This window comes from Mastigoproctus giganteus, chromosome 4 (genome assembly GCF_048544385.1).
Source record: "Mastigoproctus giganteus isolate SK-2022 chromosome 4, ASM4854438v1, whole genome shotgun sequence".
Classification (NCBI taxonomy): Eukaryota; Metazoa; Arthropoda; class Arachnida; order Uropygi; family Thelyphonidae; genus Mastigoproctus; species Mastigoproctus giganteus.
Genome location: NC_143578.1, coordinates 180472456 through 180496166, shown reverse-complemented (window position 1 = coordinate 180496166; position 23711 = coordinate 180472456). Strand labels below are relative to the sequence as shown.

Here is a 23711-nt window from a genome sequence, read left to right as displayed (position 1 = left end):
AATATGCTTGTCACATGCTCAACATGTTTAATAACTTCATTAATTCATTCATTGATTCTTTACTCTTCAATGTTTAAATCTGACGTCTTCACAGATTGCCAAACTAACAAAACAAATTTAATGAATTTGTATGTACACTCTAAAGCCACCACAGCCAGATTAGTTCAAAATTTCGTTGACTGTTTTTATTATAGTAGATAAATGGTTTGACTGTTGATGATACTGCTCAGGAAGCTGACAACCTGAATGAGTATGCTGCATTTACATTCACACATGAGTTATTTAGGAAGGAGAATGCCAGAAATTTATCAAACTGTAACAGGGAGCTAAAGGATTGTGCAATAACTGAGATTAAAGTGGAGGAGAAATTGTTTAAGTTAAATGTAAGAAAGACACCACGGGTTGGATGGGATCTATCCAGTTATATTAAAGGAGGCAGCAAAGGAATAATGCAAACCCTTGGCCATGATTATGAGAGCATTCTTGGACTCAGGGGAGGTCACCACAGACTGGAGTTGTGCTAATGTATTCCCAATTCACAAGGGGGGAATCAAAGGGTGACACGAATAATTACAGATCTGTTAGTTTAACTTCTGTTCTGGGGAAATGATGGAGTTACTGGTTAAAGAAGCACTGCAGGATCATCTAGACAAGACCGCAGTTATAATTCAGACACAGCATGGGTTTGTTAAAGGGAAGTCTTGTCTGTCCAATTCGATTGAATACTATGATGTGGTCACAAAGTAACTGGATGCAAAAAATAATTTTGATATCATATACTTGGATTTTAGATAGTATGAATCAGAGCTGTAATACTCAATATGTTCTACGCTGATAATAATATTAGTAAATTAAAAAGAGGAGTTTACCTCAATATAGTACATAGAGCACTTCCGTATGATACCCTCCAGAAATTAAAACGGAAAAAACAAAAAATCGACAACTTACCAGTACATTAAAGTAAAATATAAATAATTAAATAATCAATTTAACAGAATTCAAAATCAATTTAAAACAATTAAAATTCAAATTAACGCAATTAAAAGAATCTAACGAAAATATTCAAAACGATTTTCCTTCCTGAAGCTGACAATGCTTTTCGACCGACTGTCGTGATCACAGGAATGAAAATTACCGAATCAGGCTAAATCTGCAACTTAAATAGTGATTATATGTCTTCGCGCATGCGCGTAAAGGTCCACGCATCGGAGATCAAAATGGCCGCCGAACATTAACAGAATTCTCGTGTAATTTAATTTCAACGGTTTCTGCAATTAATAGTCGCGTATAATTACGTTGAACGTTAAGTATTTTGGCCTCGTTAAATAAAAAAGTATGTTTTTCGTTAATGGCACGAAAGGCTAATTCTGACGCTGCTGAACGAGAAGCACGAACTGAGGCTTCGTGTTGATTTACACGAATATTAAGAGAAAACTGCGTCGAACCTTGGTAAGACGAGTCACAATCACCGCAAGAAATGTTGTATACCAGATCATTAATTTCTGTTGCGAACACGGAAAGAACCGAGCGATTGTTCAGTATAGTGTGTAACTTCCGTATAGGCCTAGCTATAATTTTAAATTCGGTATCTTTAAAGAATCTGTTAAGCTGTTTGTGCCACTGTTCAACATATGGGACAGAAATAAAGTATTTTTTGATATTAACTGAAATAAAGTATTTTTTGATATTCCTTCAACTGAACCATAGTAATGTAGTCGTTTTTACGATATGTGGTTAACGTTTTATTGTATTGATTTTATTGTTTTATTGTATTGAAATAAGGACATTATTATACAGAGGGCAGATAAAGGAGATACAGTGGTAATACTAGATAAACGTGATTATATTAATAAGTTAGATTCAGTTGTGTCTGATACCTCCACTTATCGTGAAGTAGACCCGGCACTGTTTACCAATTTGGTAAATCAATACAATAAAACGTTAACCACATATCGTAAAAACGACTACATTACTATGGTTCAGTTGAAGGAATTGAAGTCCAGAACATACAATATTCCTGCACTTTTTGGTCAGGTAAAATTACACAAGACTGGATTTCCTATTCGACCTATTGTTTCCTACAGGAACTCGGCATTTTCAGCCTTAGCTACACATGTATATAACATTTATAAAACTTTTTAGACAGGTTATACAATTTGGGATTAAGAATTACGATACATTATTTAATAATCTTAAAGACTGTAGACTCGGCGACAATGACAATTTATTCTCACTAGATGTTACCTCATTATATACGAATGTAAACGTTGAATACACATTAGATATTATTTGGGATATGTTAAATAAAAACTCGACACCGATTAATTATACAAAGCTGCCTATTAAGGAAATTTTTCACTTAATTAAACTGTTAGTTGAGGCTAACTACATCACCTTTCGAGACAAGGTGTACAAACAAATTTTTGGATTACCAATGGGTTTGAGCCTGAGTGGCTTAATGTCAGAGATCTATCTCTCAACGATTGAGCAGATACATTTGACACCTTTTCATCCCCGTATCACATACTATGGGAGGTATTTAGACGATGTTCTAGTTATTACCGATAGTAGTACTATCCAAGACATCTTACATTCATTTAATAATATTCATTCTAGACTCAAATTTACATTGGAAAGGGAAGATACGGATACAAAGTCATTAAACTTTCTAAATTTCACACTTACCCGGGACTCGAACAAAATACAATTTAGCATCTATCGAAAACCCACAAACACCGGTATGCTTCTACATTATAATAGCTATCACCCGTTCACCTACAAAAGATCGATTATCTTTAATCAATTTCTAAATGCCTATAAATATTCAACGACGGATTCTGCTTTGGACTCAGAAATACAAATATTAACTAGCAGATTCTTAAACAGGGGTTATCCCATTAACACAATAAATCGAATTAGGGTACAAGCTAAGGATAGGATACAAAATACTACACCAATCAACAATAGTAATATCAAAAAATACTTTATTTCTGTCCCATATGTTGAACAGTGGCACAAACAGCTTAACAGATTCTTTAAAGATACCGAATTTAAAATTATAGCTAGGCCTATATGGAAGTTACACACTATACTGAACAATCGCTCGGTTCTTTCCGCGTTCGCAACACAAATTAATGATCTGGTATACAACATTTTTTGCGGTGATTGCGACTCATCTTACCAAGATTCAACGCGGTTTTCTCTTAATATTCGTGTAAATCAACACGAAGCCTCAGTTCGTGCTTCTCGTTCAGCAGCGTCAGAATTAGCCTTTCATGCCATTAACGAAAAACCTACTTTTTTATTTAACGAGGCCAAAATACTTAACGTTCAACGTAATTATACGCGACTATTAATTGCAGAAACCATTGAAATTAAATTACACGAGAATTCTGTTAATGTTCGGTGGCCATATTTGATCTCCGATGCGTGGACCTTTACGCGCATGCACGAAGACATAATCACTATTTAAGTTGCAGGTTTAGCCTGATTCAGTAATTTTCATTCCTGTGATCACGACATATGGTTGAAAAGCATTGTCAGCTTCAGGAAGGAAAATTATTTTGAATATTTTCGTTAGATTCTTTTAATTGCGTTAATTTGAATTTTAATTGTGTTAAATTGATTATTTAATTATTTATATTTTACTTTAATGCACCGGTAAGTTGTCGGTTTTTTCCGTTTTAATTTCTGGAGGATATCATACGGAAGTGTTCTACGTACTATATTGAGGTAAACTCCTCTTATTAATTTACTACTTCGATTTTAGGAAAGCTTAAGCCTGATATACCTTCATCAATGATATTAATAAAGGTATATCAGGCTTAATGTCTAAGTTTGCAGATAATACGAAGGTTTGCAGGGTTAATGACAGTACACTACTGCAACAGGATCTAAAAAAGGTGAGCAGATGGGCTGAGAGGTGAGACAGACCTGTAACTGCTGCAAACGATTGAGTTTTCCTTGCATTTTTAGTGTATTTTTGATTATTTAAAGTATTAATTTGTGTTTTACAAATAGATTAAATAGGTTTAGTAGTGTTCGTTATCTTATTTTTTAAAGTTAGCTAGTGATTTTGTAAGTTACAACTCTACTCATACTGCTATTGTATCAGTGTTTGGCAGGAATATTGTAACATAACCAGTACCTACGGCAGAAGAATATTAGGTTTTTAATTGTAATAAATCAGTATTTTGAAGATTTTTAATCACTGTTTGGGCATATATCTTTTGTATTTTAGTTAATGTATTAATTTGTGTTTTATAAATAGATTAAATGGGCTTAGTAGCGTTCATTGGTGTATTTTTTAAATTTAGCTGGTGACTTTGTAAGTTACAACTCACTACTTATACCTCTATCATATTGGTGTTTGCCAGGAATATCGTAGCATAACCAGTAGTGAAGAAGAATAGTAGAGTTTTAATTGTAATTAATAAGTATTAATAAGTTTTAAGTATTTTGAAGGAATCTTGGGCTTGTATCTTTTGTATTTAGTTAAGGATATAACTAATTTAATATTGTGATCGTTACAGTATAGTGTAAATTGATAGCGTATATCTTGAACTTAATAGCTAAGGTATAACGTAAAACTATATAGCGGATTATGTATTACTGCATTAGCTTACTAATACATAAATTAGTAAGTCAAGTATAGTATAGTTAATTGATCAATTAAATTTATTAACCTTATTAATTTTAATTGTCAATTAATTACATTGTATTTAAATGGAAATCATACCCCAGTAGAAAGCAACGTGCACAAAGTAGTGGGAGTGCTGTGGCTTGGGGGAGAACTGTTTTTTTTTTTTTTTTTTTTTTGATTTGGTAGTTGTTGGCGCATCGGCTTCTGTGGCCATATTGCACCTCCCAAGGTTTTTTTTGCAGTACTTTGATCCAAGCCCGAGGCGGGAATCGAACCCGCGACCTTTAGGTTGCCGGGCAGGTACTTTACCCACTCGGCTAGCCCGGTCGGTCCGGGGAGAACTGAAGGGAGCAATTTTCCAACACATCACAGCTTAAAAAAAATATGCAGCTTGCGAAATGTTTGCGGGCTTTCTGGAATGAGACATGATATTGCCAAGGGGATGTCTTTTTGTGTGCTCAATGTAAGTAGTGCGAAGAAGTTAGGCACCAACTCAGCATTGTTATGGGCCTTTATGATAGCTTAAAGAACAGGGTACATGCCCTCGAAGCACTTAAATTGGGGGATCCATCAAGCTCTCAGCTGCCCACATAAATGCCAGAGCTTGCACTTGATCATCAGGCAACAGAGTGGTAACCTTCAGGGCAGAATGCGCTGGTCTCAAGGAGCTATTTATTGTCGGTGACTCTATTGTCAGGGATACAGGGAATATAATGTGCAAAAAAAGATAGGTGGAACAGGACCAGGTTATGTCTTCCAGGGACAGAAGTTGATGACATAGAGTGGATATAATCTTTTAAGGGTGCGAAATGTGATATTGTTGTACATGTTGGCACTAATGACACTGAGAGTAGGGGAACTGCGGAATTACTTAACAAGTACAAGTTGATGTTGGAAAAAAGCCTTTAGTTAGGATTGAAATTGAAAGTGTGTGCAATTCTGTACAGAAATGATAGGAGGGTGTATATGATGAGAGCCTTGTTAATCAGTTTGGTCCTGGAGAGATTGTGCAAGGCTCATGGGGTAGAATTTTTCTCAGCGTGGTCTGTGCTTGTTAACAGGAGAAACTGCTTCTACAGGTATGGGATACACTTAAATAGAAAAGGTGCAAGAATATTTGCTGGTGCTATCGAGGCAGTGTTAGGTAGGTCGGTCGTAAAACTCCTTGGAGGATTCACAGGTTAATAGATTAACAATAGCCACAAGCAGAGGGGAAAGTGATTCTTGCACTGCTTCTATTGGAATGAGCAGCAGCCTGGAAAGCAATGTACTGAGGATTTAAAGGGCTGCTGGGATTCATCGTGGAACAGGTAAATACATGGGTTGTGTTAGGGTAATTAAGAGTAAGAACAGGTGCATGTATACTTGCATGCACACCAATGCTAAGAGTATAGAAAATCAATTTGAGATGCTGGTGAGACAAAGGCTATCAGAGATATCAGGTGGGATATCAGAGACATGGTGTCACACAGAGATAAGGAATGCAGAATTGGAATTTGGGGAGTGCAATGTACAAAGAAAGGATAGACATGATAGAAGGAGAGGAGAGGATGATGCTGTTGTTTAAGAAACACATAAAATCTAAAGATGTGCATCCAGGTGACAAAGGTGGACAGTGCAGTGTTGAGTCAGTTTGCTGTGACATAAGCACTTGGAAGAACCAAGTTGAGAGTAATTAGCATTAGTTGAGGCATATGATGCAAGAAAGCAAGCTTATGCAGCATCAGCCAAAAAAAAAAAAAAAAAGCTCCCATTTCACCCCTCAGTTCGTTCCAAATACCTGTCCAGTTCAGCCTTAAATTTATTTAGGCTATGAACTTCCATAAGAAAGGATGGAAGTCTGTTCCACCAACCAACTACCTGCTGGCTAAAGGCAAACTTCTGCACATCTATCCTACATCTGTCTTTCCTCAATTTGAATATATGCTCTCTCAGGTGATTATTCTGAGCAAGAGGAAGAAGAATCCCATCAGCATTGAGTATGCTCAAGCCATTCAAGGTTTTATACACCTCAATCAGATCACCTCGCAGATGCCTAGTCTCCAAACACTGTAATTTGCAAAACTTAATTCTTTCTTCGTAAGAGCAACCCTTTGTTACATTTGCTAATCTTGTTGCCCTTCTGTGTACTCGTTTAAACAGCTCTAAATCCTACTTAAAATGAGGCCTCCAGACCTGTATACTGTACTCAAGGTGTGGCCCGATGATTGCCTTATACAAGGGGATAATCACCCCCTTATCCCTGTTAGAAAAATTCCTGTACAGGCAGTTCTTGCTTTACGAGTTCCCGGGTTTACAAGTTTTTTTATCCACATATCAAGTATCAACAAAATTGTAAATACGAACATTAATTGCAAAAAATTAAAGGTTAAACATTCATAAATACCGCATTCCAAACCACGTGCGTAGCTATATACAATACAGTGTTGCTTTACGATATTAATCAGTTCCAGAGACACCATCGTATCATTAAAATATCGAAATGTAGCCCAATAACACTGTTTTTTGGTAATTCATTTCAAGATCTTGGAAGTTGAAATTTTCACTGTATAACTAAGCTATTTATCTATCTAAAATGTCATTTTTAAAGTCACGAGCATGACCTTAAGGCCATATAAAAGGTTGTGAGTGTGGTTTGTAAATTGTATTAGTTACCAATTCAAATCATTAATAGGCACTACACTTTCATTGTTATCATACGTTCCGTTACTTTGAACGCCTTTGTTGATATTTTTCTAAAGCACATTTCTGAGGTCACGACCATAAAACAATAAAAACAATTTGCACTTTCCGGTTTATTGGCCCTTTCTGTTACTGCAAGCAATTATAAATGGGTAATAAACTCTGATCTCCTTGCTTTTGCAAAAATAACAATTGTGTGGGTTTTCATGTTATGGTGAAATGTGTTTCCCCTTTACTGGAATCTTCAATCGTATAACAAACATAAATCAATTTTCAGAATCTTCTCTTCATTCCTTTTTTTTTTTAAAGCTTTGTAAGCTTAAACTCCACACGAATCGTGTTAGTTGAAATTTGTGTGTGCCGTTAAAAAATGCTTATGCATGCAGTCATGAAATTTATAATTAACAGAGAAGATTATCGTGGAAACAAACACCTCTTGAAACATTTCTGAAGATCACGACTCCATGTGCAACAAACCAATGAGTGCCAAGCCAATAATGAGTGATAAACATGTGTGTATTTAGTTGATGATGATGAAGAATAAACATTCTTTAACATTTAAGTCGTAAATAATTTCTCTATTATAATTTGCTTGATTTTAAAGGCTATGTTTTCATTTCTTTCGATAAATCAATCATTGTTTAAGCATGAACTAATTAGCTAACTAATTTCATTGTTGAGAACGTAACCAATATTTTTAACCTTATGTCTATGGGGAACGAATTAACTCGTAAGCTTGAGAACTACCTGTATATCATGACAAGACACCATGAGCTACTCTTGCAGACCCCTGCACTGCTCAGAAAACTTCATATCTGCCTGCATAATTACTTCCAGATCCTTTTCGTTCTCTACCACTGTCAGTGTAGTACCACAGAGTTGGTACGTAACTCTGGGGTTACTGCTTCCCATATGTAGTCTTTTTACATTTGTCAATGTTAAACTTCATTTGCCAACTCTCAGCCTATCTGCTCAACTTTTCTAGATCCTGTTGCAGCAGCGTACTGTCATTTGTGTCCTTAACAACCCTGCCTACCTTTGTACGTCTGCAAACTTGGACATTAAGCTTGATATACCATCGTCAGTATCATTTATAAATACAGAAAACAACAATGTACCCAACACTGAACCCTGAGGGACTCAACTAATAATATTAGTCCACGATGAGCAGTGTCTATTGATTACCACTCTGTCTTCTCCCACTCAACTATCCCTTTATCCATAGCAGCAATTTGTCTCCAATGCCACACTGCTCCAATTTGTTCAGCAGTCTCCCATGTGCAACAGTATCAAAAGCCTTTCTAAGATCCAAATATATGATATCAAAGTTATTCCTTATATCCAGTTCCTTTGTGACCACATCATAGTACTCAATCAGGTTAGTCAGGCAAGACTTTCCATTAATAAACCCATGCTGTGTCCAATCTATAACTGAAGTCTTGTCTAGAAGATCCTGCAGTGCTTCTTTTACTAGTGCCTCCAATAATTTTTCCTGGAAGAGAAGTTAAACTAACAAGTCTATAATTACCGGTGTCATCCTTTGATCCTCCTTTGTGAATTGGGGTCACATTTGCACATCTCCAGTCTGTGGGTACCTCCCCTGAGTCCAAGGAAGCCCTCATAATTATGGCTAAGGGTTTGCTTACTTCCTTTGCTGCCTCCTTTAATATAACTGGATAGATCCCATCCACCCAAGGTGCCTTTCTTGTGTTTATCTTCAACAATTTCTCCTCCACTTTACTCTCAGTTATTACAAGATTCTCTAGCCTACTGCCAGTGTTGAATACACCTCTGGCATTCCCCTCGCTGAATAACTCCTCATGTGTGAATGTAGATGCAAAATACTCGTTTAGTTTGTTAGCTACTTGAGCAGGATCATCAACAGTTGAACCATCAATATCCCTGGACCAATCTGATTCATCCCTTTCCTTCCAGAGTTTACATAGATAAAGAATTCTTTGCTGTTTTTCTTTGCATCCTTTGCCAAAGATTTCTCATAATCTGCCTTTGCCTGCCTAATCTCCTTTGTGACATGGTTACATACCAGCTTATATCTATCATAAGCTTCTGTGTCACATGTTAATTTATATGTATCTCCTGCATTTTTCTTCTCTGCCATATGTCTCATTAGTTCATCTGACCTCCATTTGGGTCGAAATCTTGAACAATATTTCAACAAGCAAAAACCCTTCTCTTTACCCCTGATGGTAGTTACCTCGTTGAGTAAATAAATTGTTGAAATTGTAAATAACAAAGGCACCTGGGGTGGATGGGATCTATCCATTTATATTAAAGGAAATGGCAAAGTATGCAAGCAAACCGTTAGCCATAATTATGGAAGCTTCCTTGAACTCATGGGAGGTCCCCATGGACTGAAGATGTATAATTGTGTCCCCAATTCATAAAGGGGAACAAGGAGTGACATGATTAATTACAGACCTATTAGTTTAACTTCTGTTCCAGGGAAAATAATGAAGTCACTGATTAGGGGCTCACATCTGGTGAGTATGGGCTTGGCACACCCAGGGTCCGGAGCTGGATATCATCATTCTTCTCTTTCTTGGTGATTCCCTTCTACTTCTCTCTCTCTCTCAGTGTTACTCGGTAATTTATTTTAGCTGGTGCAGCATAAGCCTTAGACTTCCTTGCACTATATGGCTAGTAATAATAAGAATAAAGCAGTGCAGGATCATCTAGACAAGCCTGCAGTTATAGTTCAGACATAGCATGGGTTTGTTAGGGGAAGTTTTGTCTGACCCCTTTGATTGGATAATATGATGTGGTCACAAGGAAATGGCTGCAAAAAAAGAATTTTGGTATCTTATACTTCGCTTTCAGGTAAGTTTTTGATACTGTTGCACATGGAAGAATGCTGTACAAATTGGAGAGGTATGGCATTAAGGGCAAGTTGCTGCAATGGATAAAAGAATGGTTGAGTGGGAGATGGCAGAGAGTGGTAATAAATGGACACTGCTCTTTGTGGACTAATGTTATTAGTGGAGTCCTCCTGGGTTTAGTGTTGGGTCCATTGTTGTTTTCTGTATTTATCAATGATATTGATGAAGACACAAAATCTAAGGAAGATGTCTGCAAACTTGCACTAAGTTTGCAGATGATATGAAGGTTAGCAGGGTTGTTAATGACATTAATGATAGTACACTACTGGAACAGGATCTGGAAAAGTTGAGCAGATGGGCTCAGATTTGACAACTGAATTTTATCATTGAGAAATGTAAAGTACTGCATATGGGTAGCAGTAACTCCAGAATAACCTATCAACTGTGTGGTACTGCACTCAGCGTAGTGGAGAATGAATAGGACTTGGGGGTAATTGTGTAGTCAGATTTAAGTTTTCTGAGCTGTGCAGATAGGCTGCAAGAATAGCTCATGGCATCTTGTCAGTGATATTCAGGAATTTTGCTGCGAGTGATGAGGTGATTGTCCCCTTGTATAATGGAATGGTCAGGCCACACCGTGAGTACTGTATACAGGTCTGGAGACCTCATTTTAGGAGGATATGGTGCTGCTGGAATGAGTGTGAAGGACAACGAGATTGATGAGTAGAATAAAGGGTTGGTTTTACCAAGAAAGTCTTGAGTTCTGCAAATTGTAACTTCTGGACGCTAGGCACCTGCAAGTTGATCTAATTGAGGTGTATAAAGTCGTGAATGGTTTGAGCAAGCTTAATGCTGATGGGATTCTTCCTCTTGCTCAGATTATTCACCTGAGGTGACATTAATTCAAATTGAGGAGACACAATTGTAGAATGGATGTGTGGAAATTTGTCTTTAGCCAGCTTGTAGTTGATAGTTGGAACAAACTTCCATCTGCTGTAGTGGAGATCAACAATGTAAATAAGTTCAAGACTGAACTGGATAAACATTTGATGTGAAAGGATGTGTGAAATAGGATTTTTTTTTTTTTTTTTTGTTTTGTTTTGTTTTGTTTTGGCTGATACCATATTAACTTGCTTTCTTGCATCATGTGCCTCTCCTAATTGTAATGCCAACTGAAGTTTAATATTGACAAATGCAAAGTGCTGCCTATAGTTAGCAGTAACCCCAGAGTAATGTACCAACTGTGTTTTTACACTCAGGGAGGTGGAATATGAAAAAGACCTTTTGGGTAATTGTGCAGACAGGCTGCAAAAGTAGCTTATGAGGTTTTTTTCAGTGATATAGAGGAATTTTGCTAGCCGTGATAAGGAGGTGGTTGTCCCCTTGTGTAAGGCAATGGTCAGGCCACACCTTTACTGCATATAGGTTTGCAGGCTTCATTTTAAGAAAGAGATAGCTGCTGGAATGAGTACAGAGGATGGCAACGAGATCGGTGAGTGGAACAAAGGGTTTTGCTTCCCAAGGAAAGCTTAAGAGTTCTGCAAATTGCAGTGTTTGGAAACTAAGCACCTGTGATGTGATCTGATTGAGGTGTATAAGGCTTTGAATCATTTGAGCAAGCTCAATGCTGATGGGATTCTTCTTCTTGCTCAGTTTGCTCAGACTATGCACCTGAGGGAGCATGAATTCAAATTAAAAAAGACAGCTGCAGAATAGACGGGCAGAAATTTTCCTCTAGCCAGTGAGTAGTTGATTGCTGGAACAAACTTTCATCTGTCGTTGAGAAAGTTGACAGCTTAAAGAACTAGACAAACTTCTGGAGTGAATGTGTGGGTGAAATGCAAAGTGTTTTTTTTTTTTTTTTTTTTGTTTTTGGCTGATGCTGTATAAGTTGCTTTTTTTGCATCATATGCCTCTATTAATGCTAAACCAGCACAACAGTTAAGAATTTTGTGGCAGTGCAGGGCTTGAACATTGTAAGGTTCAAGGTAGTATCTATATATTACTGCAGTAAACTTCCCAAAAACTTACTAATAGAATTCAAAATATATATATATGGGCTTAGTTCTACTCTTCATGAAGTCCATTTTTTACTTTCCTTAACCCTTCTTACAGAACTGCAACTATCTATTTCTTTACTTGCTGCTCTTCTAGTTTTGCACCCTTTCAACATATGTCTATCTGGATTAATGGCCAGCCATTCTTGTTTAGAGTCAAATGATGCATTATTGTTGTGGTTGGTACTATAATTACATTTGTGATGATTTTTGAAATAAAAATGTATTTGCTTTATTGCTCCATTTATTTATATATATATATATATAAAAAAACTTTTGATTTGTGTGACTTTTCTCAAAAGATGTGCCATTAGAGCAGTGCTGCATTTATTAGTGGATTCATAACATGGGTTTTTCTGAGAATAACACATGTTAATTTTGGTAGTTTACCTTGTATTCGGGCCATTTTTGCAATACCAAGAGACAATAAATATTCAAACAGTTCTTACAACAAATTAGACAACCATTTGTTGTGTTGTACATCATTTTTACCAATCAGATTATAAAAGATAATAAACATAACCAGTTTTAAGAGAAATAAAAAAGAAGACTGACCCTTTCAGAACATGCTGTTATAGTCCTAATAAAGTTCTATTTTCAATTTTAATAAAAATTGAAAATAGAACTTTATTAGGACTATTACAGCACTTGTTTTAGAAATTTATTTCGATTTTAATTGGATAACCCTTCCCTATATACACATATAGTAGGAGAAAATAAGATTATAGCCATTCATTTGCAGCAGAGAATTTGTTTTGATTGATAACTGCATTTGTTGAATTTTCTTTGATAACTTGAAGTCTGATTTTAAAAACACCTTCCTGTGTGACCCATGCATTCAAAGAAGGCATGTTCTAGGTTGATTATTTGGAATAATTAACTTTTAAGCAAACATAGAAAAAAAGTAAAGCATTCTCATAAGAGAATGCTCTATGGACTTTTTTTACCCCAAAGATTTATTTTCTACATTTTTATTTGATTTTTTTATTCTTGGAGAGGCTTCAGATGATGGCTATAAAATGTGGACTATGACTTGAACTTCAAAATTTTTAAGGTTGCATTAATGTTTGCAAATGATTAATTTCCAAACATATTAATAATGTAATAAAGAGAGAATTGTTATGAGCTCTGCAAACCTTGATTTTTAATTTCTTTTGCATTGTCAGATTTTTAAATTATAATTTCATCTTTTTTAATATTGATACATGCAATATAATCCATGCATTTTTTTTTTATATATTTTAAACAGGATGATATGGAATTCTTGGATGTTAACAACTTAGTTGTTAAATTGCAGCCTGCAGAATACCGCTATCTACTGGAAAAGTTGTTAAGCATGGTTATCAGTCAAGTGAGTATTTTGTTTTTTTTTTTGTTTACTTTAGAATATATATATTCAGACTTCTACATAACTAAATTGATTTTTTGCTCTAAAAAATTTGTTCAACAGAAATTTTGTTATAAAGAAATAGACATTTCGAACAATAAAAAATACCGTAATTCGACATTCAGAAATATAGTAAAAGATGGGAAATAAATCAGAAATATGTGGGAATGAATAAATTTTCTAACATTTTAAAAAAATTAATTTATTAATATATAAATATTTAGAAATGACTACTTACATGATGCCCACAATATATTAGTACACTAGTGAAGTGGGCGGGGGCCATTTTCAACAATCAACATGATTTTTCTGTTTCCTTTCGTCATATTTCTATCAATTTAAAATCCACTGTTCAAAAATTTTACTTAATATCACAAGATTTTTTGTTATAGTTGTAGTCTAACTCTAACAACATTACTCCTTTGAAACATCAGGGTTTACTTTTGCATATTGCCAAAAGCTTCAGGTTTTCATTGCCAGCCATATTTTCGCAAACCTGTGCTTGTAATTTTCGCCTTACTATTTTTACACATCCTAAACATTTATCACCTTTAAAAGTCAGCCTTTTTTTGGCAAACATTTAAAAAAATATTTCATCAATGTTGAATATGTCTTTAGACCCTTAGTCCTCCATAATTTTTTTCAAAACTGTTTCTTTCCAATGGGTATTGGCTTTCTTTGGTTACAACTCCACTTTCACCAGAAATAACTTCCTTTAGCTCTTAATTTGTGCTCTTAAGAATTAATCCCTTTAGCTCTTAATTCATGCTGTCTACAGCATCAACTCTATTGACAAAAGGCCAGAGGTGCAAATGTGTCCCCAGGTAGCTCAAAATCATTTTGTTGTACGGAAATTTTTTTTTGTTATATGGAAACTATTTTTAATGTAATGACCAAGGGGAAATTAAAAAAATTCGTTAAACAGAAAAATTTGCTATATGGAAGTTCATTGCAGAGGTCAGGCTGTAATTAAATTGTAATTTGTCTTGTATACCTCTTTTTTTGGAAAAATTGTATTTCCTATAGTTTAAGCACAAATTCAAAAGTTCTTCTAAGCAATGTCATTGTAGAATGAAGCTTTTACTTGTCAAATTCAAAAAAGAACTCTTCATTATTGATGTTTTTGGTTGAATTTTCACTTTTTTTTTTTTTTTCAAAGAGAACATTATCTTCAATTGCTTTCAAGGGTATTGCTGATTCCACATTTCTTGATATAATTGGAAACCTTCATTGTTTTGGTAAATCCAAGCATTTTTTACCCATTCCTGTTCATCTCTCATCACGAATCCTTTAAATGGTTTGTTAATTGGCTCAGTGGGGCAGTTGTCTAAGTCTGTATTAGAAATCTGTTAGATTAGTAGAGTATAGTCAGTCCTCGTATAGCACGATAGTTGTGTTCCTAGAAACCCTCGTGCAATGCAAAATCGTGCAATATAAACAACAGGCCCTATGGGAAAAATAGGGTTAGGTGCTGACCACCCAAGATTGAACACACATTTGTAACCAAAACATTACCAAACAATAAATAATCGTAACAAAATACTTATTTTATTACGACTATTACGTAATAAAATATTGCTAATGCTTTTGCTTCTATCATAAGAAAACTTGTTTTTTGTTTGATTTTCTATTCAAACAGATGACAGCTGTTCCATCTCTTCCAATTCTTTGTGTCTTAATCTAATGGATTTTAATTACACTTTAAGTTGTTCCTGCTATGAAAGTCATTTTTATTTTCTCTGCATTCTTTGTAATTCTCGGCGTTGCCTCATTTAGGTCTGTAGTATCACATGGTCTTTCATTTCACTCAAAGCATTTCACAATTTCATATTTTTTCTCTATCGACAGAGGCGGACTAGCCATGAGCCTTACCTGGGAAACCCCCGGTGGGCCCGGAGGCCAGTGTGATTTTGGCCATAAACCATAGTAAGAGGCCACTATAAATTTTCCCAGGTAAGAATTTTTGACCCAGTCTGCCTCTGTTTATCGATATTGCTTTTCTTTTTCTCTCTGAATCTGCGGTGTCTTCACCAGGACGCTTCCTTTTCACACCTTTTAAGTATTTTACTAATTTTTAGGGAATAAAGCACAATTACAAAATGAGGAGGCACGCTTGATACACATAAACAAAGCTGAGCGCTTGTAGCAACTGAATGTTATGTTATGTTATGTTATTTGGTTTTTAGGAACATTAGCAACTAAGGCCATATTGCTCCGGGATATGCGGTGGTCATTCCCTGACCTTTCCGCTTTCTCCACATTTGGTGGTGACGGGCTCGAACCCCGGTCTAATCAAGAAGCGTGTGCTATGCACTGCTGCTCCTTCCCACCTGGCTACGGAGGCGCCAGCAACTGAATAAAGAACGCCGTAAAGGCAGAGATACACTAATAACACCTCACATTTTACTAAAGTACATTACTCTCAGTTATTACAAGATTCTCTAGCTTACTGCTAGAGTTGAATACACCTCTGGCTTTCCCCTCGCTGAATAACTCCTCATGTGTGAATGTTGATGCAAAATATTCATTTAGCTTGTTAGCTGCCTGAGCAGGATAATCTACAGTTGACCCATCGATATCAAGGGGACCGATCTGATTCATCCCCTTCCTTCTAGAGTTTACATAAGTAAAGAACTCTTTGCTGTTTTTCTTTGTATCCCTTGCCAAAGATTTCTCGTAATCTGCCTTCGCCTGCCTAACCTCCTTTGTAACTTGGTTACAGATCAACTTGTATCTATCATAGGCTTCTGTGTCACATGTTAATTTGTATGTATCCCATGCATTTTTCTTCTCTACCATATGTCTCATTAGTTCATCTGACATCCATTTAGGCCTAAACCTTGAACAATATTTCTTAGTTGATATGTAAAGCCTAGTAGCTTCCAAGATAAGTTCTTTGAATGCTTTCTATTTTGAATTTGCTGATGGTAACATCATCAGTTGGTCCCACTGTATAGAATTTAAGTACGGTCTCAGGCCATCGTAGTTGCCTTTATGAAAGCAATAACCCTTCCCTCTACCCCTAATGGTAGTTATCTCTTTGAGTAAGTCCCACTTCAGCACATTGTGATGACTGCTAACTAGTGGTTCGTTTATCTGCAGATTCTTAAAGGATGAAGAATCACTACTGATAATCAAATCAAGAGTATTACTCCCTCTCGTTGCCTCCTGAACATGCTGATGTAGAAAACAATCATCCAATAAATCCACAAAAGCCTTGCTAGTGTGTGACCAGCCCACAAATTCCAGTCAATATCTGGGAAATTAAAATCCCCCATTATAAGACTCTCTGATGTACTGGCCCACTCTATTTCCCTGTACAGTTTCTTATTATACTCATCAGAGTCATTAGGCCTATAGCACACTCCTACTCTCAATTTTGATCTCCCAATGCTTATGTCACACCAAACTGACTCGACACTGCACTGTCCAGCGATGTCGACTGGCTTCACTTCCTTGGATTTTTTGTTTCTTAACCACTAAAGAGATTTCGTTGAAAATATTGTTTGCTGTGTGGTACTGTATAAAATTATCTGAAAACTATCTTTGGAATGTACCTTCCGTGAATGAAATTTTAGATTTCCTTTATTAAGAGGCCTCATGGTTTCTGACTGGTAAAAACTAAAAGGAGCTTCAAGTTGAAGTCACCAGCAGCATTTCCTCCTACTTAGCATCATAATTAATCTGTCTTTAGACACCAGAGTCAGGGAGTGACTTTTCTTCAATGGAAAATAGGCCACGTTTGTCGGTGTTAAAATATTGAGAGATGTGTACTGTCCTCCTTGAATAATGTCCAAAGCATCTTTTTCAATTTTTCAGTCCCTCTGCATCAGTACCTGGATGATTTCCTATTTAGGTAGCAGTGTTACGCATACTTGTTACAGTACTTATAGAACCTATTAAAGCAGCATTTATTATTACCTAAAGGGTCGGCATTAGACCCATCCAGCAAATGTTTCCTCAAATCTATGTAAAAGCTAATTAATTGCCTTCTCTTGAATTCTCAATGTTCTTTCTCTTGAAACAATTCAATATTGAAATGTAGAATCTAAGTGAGTCTATACTTTATGACTTCTATAAAACTGATTGATAGTTGGTCTAGCTAAACTTAATTTCATTGTACTTTGAGTATGGCAGGGTAGCAACTCACTTCAGTTGCTACTCTCAAAATGCCCACCCCCCTCAATGTGTTTAATGGTTTGCTGGATTCTTCTAAATTGAATGTTATTTTGCATAGGTCACTTTGGCTCTCTCCTAAATTGAGTCATTTTAGAATTTTAAGTATGACTTCTATATCTTTTAGCTTTCTTTATATTATTACCATTTACTTGTGACTATATTAAAACAATATATAAAAATTACACTTGGACACTGATGGAAAACTAAACACTGCATTACTGAGTGGTGCTATTATGCAGTTGACTGAAAGCAATTCCCTGCATGCAAAACAGAGTTCCTAAACAGCAGTTTTATATTTAAAAAAAAATTTTTTTTAAAAATCAAACTTCAGTTAATTAGAAGAAGGTTGTGTTATTTCCCAAATAACACAGCAGTGTGGACAAGTGTAAAAAGTGTATATTTTTGGATTCTACAAGAAATGATGCCCAATATTATTGCTTCAATATATTTTCTGCCTGTTGCATACATAGCTACAAATAATTGAGTGGATAAATAAATTGCTGTTTGACATAAAAAATGACTTTTGGGGCAATATAAACAGGCAGCTTGCAAAAGCTTTTGCAGTATCAGCCTTGACCCTGTTAGCATTCTGATCGGTTTAAGCTATTAGAAGTTGGTTGTTCACATTATGACTTTTGGCATTTGATTGCCTCTCACATATCCTTACCATGCAAATAGGTGCCTCCGTAGCCAGGTGGGCAGGAGCAGCAGTGCGTAGCACATGCTTCTTGATTAGACCAGGGTTCGAGCCCGTGACCACTAAATACGGAGGATGCAGAAAGGTCAGGGAATGACCACCGCATATCCCCGGAGCAATATGGCCTTAGTTGCTAATGCTCCTAAAAACCAAATAACAACAACCACCATGCAAATATTTTTATTACAAGGTTGGCAGCACAGTTTTTATCAGTATAACTAACTTAGATTCAGGACAGTCTTCAATTGTGACTGTATTCAATTACATTATTTTTCAATCTCCTGTTCAGTTTTAGTAGTTAACCTTCATCAGCCAATTCCTAAGCTCATATGTTTTATATATCTTCATTATTAAGAAAGGCTGCTTCAACACCAAACTCCTTCACTCCTTCCCCATTTTTATCTCAAAAATTGGCTTTGCTCCATTATCTTTTATGACTTCAGGAGTGAATTGTTAGTTACAAAGGTGCTTGGATAATGTTTTGAGGGCCCTCAACTTTTTATTAACTACAGATATGATTGGCTATTTGGTTTTTAGGAGCATTATCAACTAAGGCATATTGCTCTGGGGATATGCGGTGGTCATTCCCTGACCTTTCCGCATCCTCCGTATTTGGTGGTGACGGGATTGAACCCCGGTCTAGTCAAGAAGTGTGTGCTATGCACTGCTGCTCCTGGCTACGGAGGCGCCTAACTACAGATATCCCACACTGATTGCAGAGATTTAGGGCCCAGCGGCCCCAAGTGCCAATCGATAGTGACCTAGCGATTTTTTTGGTGCCATATATATAGAGTGCTCTTACTCAGCGAATAAGTTATATTTATTTTAGTGTCTTTTCTTCCTATTTTACTCAAGCACTTCCTTACTTAAAAGCTTTCAAGTAAGAATCCAGAAAGAAAATTCACCTTTCTTTCCTTGACATATAGATTTATTTAATCTGTACTAATCCTACTGACTTCCTCAACCGCTTGGTCACTGGTGGCACAGCTCCTGCCTCCACGTTACCGGCCCCGCCACGTGGAGGCGTGAGCTGTGCCACGTGGCGGGGCCGGTAACCTGGGAGAAGAAATTTACTCTCCCAGGGCTAAAAGGAGCAAAGATGGACTTAAATAATTTTACTCCTTTAGAGCCATCAAGCGCAAGGCCAGTAGTGTCATAACCTACCTAACTTTCTGGTGATACACTCAGCCTGTGGGAAAGCTATCACCATTTATGATCCAAAAGTATTTAGAATCTATTGCAGGCTCACCAAAAATGAAGAGACTACAATCAGGAGACCTCCTGATTGAAACAACCACCACCAAACATTCTGAGTGGCTATTGAAGACAAAAACATTTGGTGGGTTGCCAGTATCTGTTACTCTCCACAGTACTTTAAATTCATCAAAAGGTGTCATCACAGAGTGCTTTCAGTATCTGAGGAGGAATTAGTCCATGAACTTCGTAATCGCAAGGTAATCAGTGCGAAGTGCATAATGATTAAAAAAGATGGAAATCTCGTACCAATTCAATCCATCATTTTAACCTTCAGCACTCCTGATTTGCCATACACCGTAAAAGCTAGCTATTTAAACTGCCGGATTCAGCCGTACATCCTGAATCCTCTTTTCTGTTTTAAATGCCAGAAATATGGCCATTCTCAGCAGGCATGCAGAGGTGATGCCATCTGCCCTATATGTGGCTCTAAGGACCATACACAAGCAGATTGCTCAGCCTCAACCCCCGTGTGTCCCAACTGCAAAGGAAGTCATCCTGCATTTTCTAAATCATGCGATATGTGGAAAACTGGAAAGAAAATTCAGAGATTTGTTATTTTGTTATTAGGAGCATTAGCAACTAAGGCCATATTGCTCCGGGATATGTGGTGGTCATTCCCTGATCTTTCTGCATCCTCCGTATTTGGTGGTGACAGGCTCGAACCCCGGTCTAATCAAAAAGCATGTGCTACCCACTGCTGCTCCTTCCCGCCTGGCTACGGAGGTGCCAAATTCAGAGATACAAAATAGAACATAAAGTAACATGTCTGAAGCACACAGACGAATTATGTCAACCGTGCTCAGTCAATCTTATGCGTCTCGCACCCGAAGCTATATTTCAACTGCAGCCCAAACAGATGTGACAATTCCATCGAACACCTCTTTGGCAAATTCGGTTAAAGAAACCTTATCAGCCTCCAGAAAAGATAAACCTAAAACCAGTGTAGCCACAAACATCCCAATTAGTATCCCAACTGATACTTTAACAGTCTCACAGGACACTGAAAGATGAAAACTACTAAAGATTGTAAGAAAGCAGAAGCTCAAACAGTATGGAAGTAGATGTACACCCGGATTATGAGGAACTCATCCTAGAATTGCCCCCCCACATTCCCAAAAAAAGACTGGAAAATATGTCCCACATTAAAAAAACAGCCAGATGAATCATCCTCAAATAAACCTAAATAATAATAAATTAATAAATTTTCTGTTTATACTCCGGGACGACCAAATGGTAGTGGAGTTCGCATGATAGATTGAATACAAGAAACAGCACCGTATTCAGTAGTCACGGACTTAAACCCTAGTCACTCAAGGCACGTGTACTTAGGCAACACCGTGCCTTACCACTAGGCTATGGCGGCATAACGTCATTCAGTGGAATTATAGAGGACTAAGCAGCCATTCTGATGACTTAAGAGATTTAATAGCTCAATTCACCCCGCAGCTGTATGCCTACAGGAAACATTCTTGTCACCCCAAAGTTTCGCCAAAATTCTCCAATTATATGATGTATAGACGAGATAGAAACTCAGTCTCCTACACGTGGAGGAGTAGCCATTCTGGTTAATTCTAATGTTCCATCCAAGCTGATACAGTTAATAACAAATCTAGAAGCTGTGGCTACTCGTATTGCAGTTGGAAATGTTACCGTTTATATTCCACCATCTCTACCTCTTCCCCATTCAGAACTTGACAGTCTCATTACACAACTCCCAACTCGTCTTTTCGGCGACTTTAATGGACACCATCCATTGTTGGGGTCCACTACAATTTACAGAAGAGTTAAATTAATTGAAGAATTTATGAATAATGGTGATCTTAATTTTCTAAACAGAGGATCTCCTACTTACATCCACATACCTACAGGATCTACTTCTGCAGTTGACTTGTCAATTTGCTCTCCATCCATCTTTCCAATCCTATTTATTATCCAATCCCTTTAACAGTGACCACTTTCCAATTATTTGCTCAATACAAACAGCAGTAACTCAAAATCCCAATCAACGATCCAATTGGAAGTTTAGTAAGGCGAACTGGGGTGGATTTTCTGCCCAAATGCTCTTAGACAGAATTTATGTCCAACAGAAACATATTGATGAAGTAACTACTTACATCACCAATCAGATTCTGACTGCAGCAAATGCTTCCGTTCCAAAATCCAAGACATTTCGCGCTCACTGAAATCACTGGTGGAATGTAGAGTGCTCTATTGTCAAACAAGATAAAAACCGTGCATGGAATGATTTTCGGAAGTGTCCTGCTACCACTAACTTAATTGCTTATAAAAGGCTTAAAGCAAAAGCAAAGCAAATTAGAAGGAAATCAAAATGCAATTCGTGGATTGCTTTTGCATCAACCATCACAAAAGACACTGACACACAGATCATCTGGAGAAGAATACAGGCGCTAAATGGCAAATTTGCTCGGCTGCCCTCTCCTATACTTAACTGGAAAGTTTGGTTTGGTTTGGTTTTTAATGGCGCATTGGCAGCTGTGGCCATAATGCGCCAAATCAAAAATAAAACTAACACAAAAATATTGGTCAGCCTTAGAACAGGCTACCGTGTCGAAAAGGTAAAAAATATAAACTTAAATCTTTGTGTATAAATTAATCGAGTGTAAAAAATTAAAAACGTCAGACATGTTGTCTCTGTCACCTAAAATCTGACCGAGTGTAAAGGGTTCAGCCAGATCACTAAAAGTTCTAGAAAAAGATTGTCTAAAAACAGGACATTCAATAAAAACGTGAGAAACAGTTAAAATAACGTTACAAGTCTCACACATAGGTGGGCCATCCGCCCTCAGCAAAAAGGAGTGTGTTAGATGGCTATGACCTATGCGGAGCTGAGCAAGAACAACTTCCTCTCTTCGGACCCTGCGTAGACTGGACTGCCAATGCATGATTACAGGCTTAATATGCTGTAGTTTATTCGCGGTCTGTCCGTGCCAAGAGTCTTGCCATTGGGAGTATAATTTACATCGTATTATTTGCCTGTAGTCTGTATAGGGGACTGACAGGCAATGACTATCCAGGGAAATGGCTGATTTGGCTGCGGTATCAGCTAATTCGTTTCCCAGGATCCCAATGTGGCTTGGGATCCAGCAGAAGCGAATGTCAAATTCTGATTCAAAGGCAGAACAAAGCATCTGCCGGATCCGGGACAGGACCGGATGAGAGTTGTACCTCATTGATACTAGAACCTGTAAAATGCTCAATGAATCACAGTAAATCATGTACCTTTGGTAATCGCTATTTATAATGAACTCAAGGGCTATTTCAATTGCATGCAGTATAAATGCTAGCTTCTTGTGGGATCTTGAATGATAATGTCTTCTGAGGAAATACAACAGCAGATCCCACATAAGATTCTGACTTTGAGCCATCTGTATAGACTGGCAGAAAGTCAGAATACTGCTCTCTGTGTGATGCGAAGAGTTGCAGATAGACGGCCGCCGGTGTATTAGCCTTCTCCATGATCTTGAGAGAGAAGTCACACATTGGCAAATGTGCAAAGCAGTGTGGAAGGAGTTGCCTTGGTGACTGGGCAACATTGTGTACCGTCATGTTTAGTTCATTTAATAGCCCTTGCATCCGAATACCAAAAGGTCTGTTGGTAGTCCGATGGGTGTTATAGAGATTTTCCCAACGTGGCTCAAAAACTGATGCCCATGTGGGATGATCAGGCAGGGCTTTCAATTTAAAGGTGTAATGTAAAGACAACTGCTTACGTCGAAAGGATAGGGATGGTTCATTTGCTTCGACGTAAAGGCTTTGGACTGGAGATGTGCGAAATGCTCCTGTGGCTATCCGAATGGCCTGATGGTGAACTGGATCTAACCACCGAAGTACACTATCTCTAGCAGATCCATATACCTGGGACCCATAATCGAGTTTAGAACGGACAAGGGCTCGGTAGAGACGAAGAAGAGTAGAGCGATCTACGCCCCATGAAGTAGACGAAAGGGCACGA

General features: G+C 37.2%; 1 protein-coding gene across 2 annotated transcripts in view; it reads left to right on the top strand.

Moving 5' to 3' along the window:
- Nucleotides 1-23711, top strand: part of LOC150087230 (kinesin-like protein KIF21A) — a 779086-nt gene that overhangs the window by 516544 nt on the left and 238831 nt on the right. For both annotated transcript variants that reach the window (XM_090371900.1, XM_090371899.1), the window contains exon 23: nt 13468-13569. In XM_090371900.1, the coding sequence (XP_090228026.1) occupies nt 13468-13569 (102 nt within the window). The remainder of the gene's footprint in view (nt 1-13467; nt 13570-23711) is intronic.